The sequence below is a fragment of the Cucurbita maxima genome, unplaced genomic scaffold (genome assembly GCF_002738345.1).
Source record: "Cucurbita maxima cultivar Rimu unplaced genomic scaffold, Cmax_1.0 Cma_Scf00016, whole genome shotgun sequence".
NCBI classification, from domain to species: domain Eukaryota; kingdom Viridiplantae; phylum Streptophyta; class Magnoliopsida; order Cucurbitales; family Cucurbitaceae; genus Cucurbita; species Cucurbita maxima.
The window spans coordinates 794,910-803,721 of record NW_019272032.1 but is presented as its reverse complement, the minus strand read 5'-3'; the positions used below and the strand labels follow the sequence as shown (position 1 = coordinate 803,721).

General features: G+C 41.4%; 3 protein-coding genes across 3 annotated transcripts in view; 1 reads left to right on the top strand and 2 right to left on the bottom strand.

Moving 5' to 3' along the window:
• LOC111490848 (cell division cycle 20.2, cofactor of APC complex-like) overlaps positions 1 to 1,123 on the top strand; it is a 2,657-nt gene extending 1,534 nt beyond the window's left edge. Inside the window, exons 4-5 of the mRNA XM_023139474.1 lie at positions 76 to 657; positions 761 to 1,123. Of these exons, the coding sequence (XP_022995242.1) occupies positions 76 to 657; positions 761 to 904 (726 nt within the window). The 3' untranslated portion in view covers positions 905 to 1,123. The remainder of the gene's footprint in view (positions 1 to 75; positions 658 to 760) is intronic.
• A 1,809-nt stretch (positions 1,124 to 2,932) lies between these two features.
• On the bottom strand, positions 2,933 to 6,303 carry LOC111490852. Its single transcript, XM_023139480.1, has 3 exons — positions 6,081 to 6,303; positions 4,098 to 4,300; positions 2,933 to 3,558 (listed from the first exon to the last, which is right to left on the bottom strand). Exons 1-3 carry the CDS (start codon positions 6,174 to 6,176, stop codon positions 3,222 to 3,224), a joined length of 636 nt encoding a protein of 211 aa, XP_022995248.1. The 5' UTR covers positions 6,177 to 6,303; the 3' UTR covers positions 2,933 to 3,221.
• Positions 6,304 to 7,230: 927 nt separating this feature from the next.
• LOC111490851 overlaps positions 7,231 to 8,812 on the bottom strand; it is a 2,910-nt gene continuing 1,328 nt past the window's right edge. The window contains exons 3-6 of the mRNA XM_023139478.1: positions 7,984 to 8,150; positions 7,826 to 7,907; positions 7,666 to 7,734; positions 7,231 to 7,451 (exon numbers count right to left, since the gene is read on the bottom strand). Coding sequence (XP_022995246.1) covers positions 7,281 to 7,451; positions 7,666 to 7,734; positions 7,826 to 7,907; positions 7,984 to 8,150 — 489 coding nt within the window. The 3' untranslated portion in view covers positions 7,231 to 7,280. The remainder of the gene's footprint in view (positions 7,452 to 7,665; positions 7,735 to 7,825; positions 7,908 to 7,983; positions 8,151 to 8,812) is intronic.

Genomic DNA, 8,812 nt, shown 5'->3' with positions numbered 1-8,812 from the left:
TTTTTTTTTTTTTTTTTTTTTTTTTTTTTTGCCCTTACATGACTAGAATTTCTTCTGGGTGATGATTTAATGCAGCTAAGAACTCTAAGAGGTGGGCACAGGATGCGAGTGGGTTCACTGGCATGGAACAACCACATTCTCACCACAGGAGGAATGGATGGAAAGATCATAAACAATGATGTGAGAATAAGAGATCATATAGTTGGGACTTACAGAGGTCATGATCAAGAAGTTTGTGGACTCAAATGGTCATTATCAGGGCAACAATTAGCAAGTGGAGGAAATGACAATGTCCTCCACATTTGGGACCGATCAATGGCCTCTTCAAACTCAGCAACCCAGTGGCTTCACAGGCTTGAGGATCATACATCTGCAGTCAAGGCTCTTGCATGGTGTCCATTCCAAAGCAACTTGCTCGCAACCGGTGGAGGTGCTAGTGACCGCACCATAAAGTTTTGGAACACGCACACTGGCGCATGTTTGAATTCTGTTGATACTGGTTCTCAAGTCTGTGCTCTGCTGTGGAATAAAAATGAGAGAGAGCTGCTTAGCTCTCATGGGTTCTCCCAGAATCAGCTCACTCTTTGGAAGTACCCTTCAATGGTGAAGATGGGAGAGCTCACCGGCCATACATCAAGAGTTCTCTTTATGGCTCAGGTACTGTACATGTACACTTTTATTTTCTGATGATGGCTTGGTTTGCTTGTTTGTTGATGGGTTTTTTCTGATTGTTCTTTGTGGTGTGATGATTCTACTACAGAGTCCAGATGGGTGCACTGTGGCTTCAGCAGCAGCTGATGAAACATTGAGATTCTGGAATGTTTTTGGGGCTCCAGAAGTGGCTAAACCTGCTGCAAAATCCTACAATGCAGAGCCCTTTGCTCATATCAATCGCATTCGATAAGCTTTAGTGTGGTGATACTTTCACTTTCCAGCAATACACATGATATCTACAGCAATTTTGTGGTAAATTTGTAGAAAGACTCAAAATTAGGCTGATACAGAATAATTGTTACAACACACCTCGTTGTATACACAGATATACATGATGTTCATTAGAGAGATATACAGATCATTTGGATCATTTGAATTAAAGAAAATGTTTTTGTCCTTTTTCAATGAAGTACTTAAAAATTTATGTGATAAATTACTATTTAATCTAGTGTGGTGCGTAATGTGGGGAGACTACAAAATAAGAGATAAATCTCTCTCGATTCTAATCGAGAGGTATGAGATTGAAGTGTAAGTCATGTATTCTGGGACAAAAAATTAAAAATTAATGAGAAAAAACAAATTTAGGCACCTCTACTTCTACCTACTTTTATAGATTTTGTTTGTTGTCAAAGTTTGGAGGGGCCATGTTGATTAGGAACCAAGATAATCTTGGCCCCAAGTAGAGAGGCAACCTCTAGAATTGAGGAGGCATGTCGGTTGTGTTGCAGATGATGAACATGCACGCGCGCAGGGTGTCACGGTCCTACCTTCTTGACCGTGCGGCGTCGTGATCTATACGCGCTCACGACTAGGGTTAAGGGGAATTAAACCCCATATGTATTTTTCGCCCCGGCTTTGTGGCTTCGTCGGACCTTAGGCAAGGTTTGTCTTCGTCAATCGAACATCGCTTGTGCGGAATCTAAGCTTGTTCAACCACATATGTCGCCTGTGCGTGTATGTTCAATCATCTGCGACACATCCAACTTGCCTCTACGCTAGACCAACTCATTCGGCTCGACCTTGCCTCTACTCGGGCCAAGGTCTCTCAATATAACGTTGCATCTCATCTTGTCATCTCGATCCCCATCGATAGGGTCCATATGTCTTGGCGTCATCCCGAGTCTCGGGATGTCGTCGGCCATCATAACTCATTCGGTCATGCCATCGAGAATGGGCCCGCGTGTCGTTCATCTCATCGGGACTTCCCGAACATCCATCCATCTGGGTTCTATCGAGGCATAGGCCCTCCCGTGCCCATGCCGAGTCATTTACGGATACCGTCCCGGATAGCGGGTGTATGTAGCAACCTCCAACACGCGGGCTAGGGCGCAGTACCAGCACACCCGTGTCGTCTGGTATTGTCCTTCAAATACCCATTTCAAAGGAAGTCGCCCGAGACACTCGTCTCGACACGCTCGCCCACATTGTGACACACGTATGTGCCACAGGGTAGCTCACTTAGGCCACAGGGCCTAGGGGTGGTGGAGAGCTAATACCATGGTACCCCTACAGTGCATTTTGAGCCATTTTCATTCTACCAGGTTTCATTCTACCAGGTGTAGACATGATTTTGGTGAGGTGTCGTGCATTGTCTGTCCAATGTCCGATTGACACCAAACTTGGCGAGCATTCATATTTCATATGGACAAACTTAACTCCCAAACTGCATGCTCAAATTCCTTCCGAAACCCTGACTTTTGAGGTTAAGGCCCGGGGCCCTACCTGGCCCTTCAACAAGCCTATCTTGTCCTTCATGTCTATGATGATGTCTCTGTTATGCTTATGTCTCAACATATATCTTCAATACCCACTTTGGGATGGTGGTGTATTGGATGATGCATCGTCCTCCTTAATCGCATCATGGCATTCTTCTATGTTGGCCCGCATATGGCCGGATGGGGCGTCTCTTGAGGGACGCCCCTTTACTTGTCATGGCGTAAGGGTCACAACCTACTCTCTTCATACTATGGTTGTGACATTCTCCTCCACTTAACTTAGTCATCGTCCTCGATGACTTACTCGAGTCACAATCATATTGCAGATTGTGACACAGGGCATGTGTGGCCAAACAAACTTGGATTCTACACCAGCAATGTTTGATTAGTGAAGACAAATCTTGTCTAAGGACCAACGAACCAACCCATAAAGCTGAACGAAAAATGAATATGGGGCTTGAGTTCCCTTTAAGGTTGATCGTGAGCATGATTACGTTATCAGCTAGGGACCAAAGGTTGATTCAAAGATTGACATAAAGTCTAACCCAAAATCCATGAAAGCTAAGCTTTACTTTTGTTGGATAAATCTTACTATACAGCCAGCCTCTCTCACCTAATAATCTAATTGGATACAGAAACAAAGCAAAAACAACACAGCCAAAGGCTGAGCAACAACAAATTTCCTTATCCTTCTTGTCCATTCTCTAAGCCTATTGACACACCAAGTGTTTCATTTCTTCATAGGTTCACCAACTAACAAAAGTTTGCTCGGTTACCTAACCGGGCTATGAATCATGCATACTGTCGTCGTGCATACACGTCTTCATGAACGAACACGGGTTGTTGTGTATTTTGTGGCAGAAACTGAGGCTGCCCCAAAGCAATGCCCTGAGCTGGAACAGGATTCCCCCATAGAGGGCTGTTGTTCTTTGCTAGATTTAGAGTCAGATAATAGACTATTGCCAATAGGACACTAGCAAATGACAGAACGGCACCTCCCGCAAAGACTCCGGGTTTCACGACGTAGCAGTAATAGTAGTAGTTACCAAAGTACATAGTCCCTCCACCATGCTGGTCATTCAGGGCTGCACCAGTCAGCAACAACAAGAACGCTATGACGAAACTGAACCTGAGACATAAAACACAGTGCCATCATTTCCAGACATCTCAAAAGCAAGCCCAGTACTAGCTCAATTCACAACTCGACAGATCAGACCAAGCCCAAGCCCAAGCCCACTGCTAACAGATATTGTCCTCTTTGGGTTTTCCCTCCTCGACTTCCCCTCAAGTTTTTAAAACGCATATATTAGGGAGAGGTTTCCACACCCTTCCAAGGAATATTTCGCTCCCCTCTCCAACCGATGTGAGATCTCACAATTTTTCCAAAGGAGTGCACGATCATACCAGCACTAATGCATGGGATCCCATCAGAACTCCACAATAAAGCTTGCTTGGGCGAGAGTAGTATTAAGTGGATTGTGTGATCCCACATCGGTTGGAGAGGGAAACAAAGCATTCCTTATAAGGGTGTGGAAATCTCTCTCTAGTAAATGTGTTTTAAAAACTTCTGGGGAAACCCGAAAGTGAAAGCGCAAAAAGGACAATATCTACTAGCGGTGAGCTTGAACTGTTACAGAATTTCATTAAACCAGTCCTAAAAAAACTTACCACGAAATAACAAAGCTCACGAGTGCTATTTTCCAATTAGGATTGGAAGGATTAGGACTTCTTTTGCAACAAATGCAACCACTAGAAACATTTATAATTAACTGTGCAATCAACAGAGAAATCGCAGCCGTTAAACCGAGACCCATAGCAGGACTTCGTGGATATGCACACTCAGATGTCGAAACGAACTGAACCTGTGAGCCCTGTCAGATAAATTTGAATCGATGTTACTCCGCTCGATAGATTCAGGAACCAAGAACTAATACCAGAAGAACAACAGGTAAATGCACCATCTAAATCGTATAACAGTTTTTTAGAACATGAAACAACAAAAATCATAATAATAACAGGTTCCTGATCTATTCAACCTGACATCAGCCACGCCTTTTCTACCGTCCGTTCGATCTCTATGTCATCACTGTCTCTCGAATCAGCTGAAATTCCTTCTCCACAGAGCTCTGAAACTCTGTCATTCTCCCTTCGATCGTTTCCATCTACGAGTCCATACGAGTAGTCATTCCCGAACATAAACTTGCTCTGATACTAATATTGATAGAAATTAGGACTCATTTATCAGTAAAGGTGAGTCTGGAAGATTTAGAGAGCTGTCCCTTTCTCCCAAGTAGAAACCACACAACAAATTAAGCAAAAGCATACCGCTCGAACTCTTCCCCTCTCACTATATATTTCTCTACCACAATCCATTTCTCATTACATTCTTGTGTGTCCACCTATGACAGTCCAAGCCCACTACTAGCAATGATTGTGAGATCCCACATCGATTAGAGAGGAGAACGAAACATTCGTTATAAGGGTGTGAAAACCTCTCCCTAGCAGACGCGTTTCAAAACCTTGAGGGAAAGCCCAGAAGGGAAAGTCCAAAGAGAACAATATTTGCAAGTGGTGGGCTTGAACCATTACAAATAGTATCAAAGTCAGACACTGAGTGGTGTGCCAGTGAAGACGCTAGCCCATAAGGGGGGTGGATTGTGAGATCCCATATTGGTTGGAGAGGGGAATGAAACATTTCTCATAAGGGTGTAGAAACCTCTCCCTAGCAGACGCATTCTAGAACCTTGAGGGAATCCCAGAAGGGAAAGCCCAAAGAGGTATCTACAAGCGAAGGGCTTGGGCCGTTTTAAATGGTATCAGAGCCAGACATCGGGCGGCCTAGCACACAAGGGAGTGGATTGTGAGATCCCACATTGGTTGGAGTGGGGAACGAAACATTCCTCATAAGGGTGTGGAAACCTCTCCCTAGTAGACACGTTTTAGAACCTCGAGGGAAAACCCAAAGAGGACAATATTTGCAAGTGAAGGGTTTGGGCTATTACAAATGATATAAGAGCCAGACACTGGGCGGAGTGCCCGTGAGGACGTTAGCCCCAAAGGGGAATGGATTATGAGATCCCACATTGGTTAGAGAGGGAAAAGAGAACATCACGAAGAATCTTTTAAACGAACTGAATCGAAATGTTCCATCTCTTGATTCTTATCATGAAAAATCCTTAGATTTCTTTTAAACCAAGGTTCTAAAAGGATCAATTTGACTACATCACAAAATCTGCTTGGATTTACAAAAGGGGCTGGAAAACACCCAATATAAGCTGAAGAATGTAAACAATCTAACCCAACAGTGCCTCAACTAAGAACATTAAGAAAAAAAAACAGAGCACAAATTGAAGGAAAGATTTGTTGCTTAGGAAGCTTCCCTTGAAGAACAGCTCAACAATTTAACGTCTCAATGATTTGAATCACCAACCCAAATCAGAAAATGAAAAACCAAAAAGAACCCTTAAATCTTGAAGCTTAGAACAATCAAAAACATCAAAAGAACTACAACCATTCCACTAAGATACATTGGTAGCAAAATACAAGAAAAACCCACAAACATAAACCCAAATGCAAGCAAAAACCCAATGAAAAATAGGCCAAACAAGATTAAACTCAAGAGGAGTTGAAGCAAAAATGATAAGAAATCACCTTGATTCTAGTAGCCTCAGCAACAAAACCAGTGACAGCCGACAAAATCCCCAATAAACCCACAACAGAACACACCATTAAAACCCTTCTCTCCATCCCTACGTCTGAATGATGAGGAGAAAAATGGTTTACAGAAGCGCTCTGGTTGAACCCTCAAACCCCTTATTTTGGTATTTGCTTTTGTGGTTGTATTGTCCAATCTTTGGCGGTTTGCTTAAAGCAATAGCACCAAAACTTAAAAGTAGGTGCGGTGATGTCGCTTGTGTTAAAAGAATTAAGAGCGAACTACGAACACTGGTGGGTGCTTTTTTTCTGCTTTTTCTTCTTTTTGTGTATTATTCTCTTGCCTTTTCTTTTTTTCTTTTCTTTCCATATTCCGTAAATGTTTCAAAACTACTACCGGTCATGTTCTCATATTTAAAAGAGAGTATTTTTGTATATAAAAGATAAATATTTTCACTAATAATGCACCGTAGAGAAAATTGAGGTGTCTTAATCAATACAATATGATATTTTGATTACAAGTATATTTTGTTTTTATCAAATTCATAACATACTCTATGAGAGTGTAAAGGTATGTATTTGAGCTAAAGTTTACATGAACATAATTCAACCAGTTGTGTCAACATTAGTAGTTATTGTCTACTTTAGCCCGTTACATATCGTAGTTAACCTCACAATGTTAAAACGCGTCTACTAAAGAGAGATTTCCACACCTTTATAAGAAATGTTTCATTCTCTTCTCCAATCGATGTGAGATCTCATAATCTACTCCCTTGAGGCTAGCACACCTCCTAGGGTCTCACTCTTATACTATTTGTAACAACCCAAATTCACCGCTAGTAAATATTGTCCGCTTACGTATCACCATCAACCTCACAATTTAAAAACGTGTTTACTAGAGAGAAGTTTTCACACTCTTATAAGGAATGCTTCATTCCCTCTCCAACCGATGGGATATCACAAAAAACCATTGTTAATAGACAACTACATTATCGTGGCTTCTTCATCCAATGGAATCACAAATATCGAATACAAATGCCATATGGATATCTGCTTGAAAATTTTTCGTTGATTTTTTCTCTTTTTATTTATATTATTAACATATACATACATACAGACATATATATATATATATATAGTTTGAAAATTTGTGAACAAAAAGATTAATATAATTTGAGGTACGAGTGTATAATGATATCACTGAAGGCCATAAACAAGCAATGCTCCAACAGCACCAATACCAGCAACCAAGCCAGCAATGACACCAATTGGCGGCAAACCTCCTCCTACTGCCTTCCCTGTGTTCACGTCATATCTAGCAAACCTCTTCTTTGGCGCTCTACATTGAGGGCATACATACCCATCAGCCTGCACCATATCCAAAACACTGCCCATTTAGAGCTCCACATATCTAACCATGCTTATACTCGACCGACGTCGCCAACTTAACGACAGGTTCAAACCAACTTAACCAAATCTAAAATCAATACTTATCCGACTCGACCTAGTCTAACTCACGAGACATATTCGTCATCGCGAAGGTCATACCATAGAGTTGGAGAAGTACGAGAGACGAACATACCAGCTCATCGAAAGGTTTCGATAAAGTGTAAATGTATCCACAATCGAGACATATATGAGTTGCTTTAGCCTGCACAACATCGCAATGCAATGCCATCAAGGGCATGTTCTTGATATATACCTAACACAACGTAATATTGTGATGACTAAGTAACGCTTACTTTTTGTGCTTCGGTGAGTTTTCTTCCAAATCGAGGCGGTGCAGGTCGCTTCGGGAGACGTTTAACATCGACCTCAGCACCTCTATATCATAAAACTTTACAAGTTAAGTTCAAATCACATTCTTATCCTTAAACTTTCAGAAAGGAAATTGAAGAACCTGCTAACGACAAAGTAGACAGAATCAGGCTTGGCTTGAATGGCAGTTTTGGTAAAACCCAGCTTGTCTGCAGGCCATAATTCATCACCAAAGAAGCTGCTAGTGTATAGAACTTGGTCTCCTGCCTTAAGCCCTGATTTAGCTGCATTTCCTCCCCCATCCACTCCCTAACCCAACATTAATACCCAAAAATTAACTCAATTACAAAACATACCCAAGATTATGTTACAAGAGTGTCTCAAACACTTCCAAGCAACATTTTACCGGGTTAAATTACAAGTTTAGTCCTAAATTTTGAAGTTTTGATCATTTAGGAATTTTTTAATGTGTTAGAAATTTCGACTCTCCACAATGGTATGATATTGTCCACTTCAAGCATAAGCTCTCGTGACTTTGCTTTGGACTTCCCTAGAAGGGCTCATACCAATGGAGATGTATAGAGCCTCCCCTGAGGCTTATGAAACCCTCGAACAACCTCCCTTTAATCAAGGCTCGACTTTTTCTTTAGAGTCCTCGAACAAAGTAGACTCTTTGTTCGACGAGTCAATTTTGACTAGACTTTTGAGACTCACAACTTTTTTGTTCGACATTTGAGAATTCTATTGACATTGATAATTTAAGGGTATGACTTTGATACCATATTAAGAATCACGACTTTCCATAATGGTATGATATTGTCCACTTTGAGCATAAGCTTTCGAGGCTTTGCTTTGGGCTTCTTCAAAAGACCGCATACCAATAGAGATGAACTCATGATCATTCTCTAAATTAGCTGAGATTCCCTCCCAACAATTCTCACAGCGTTTTTTTTTTTTTTTTTTTTTTAAAA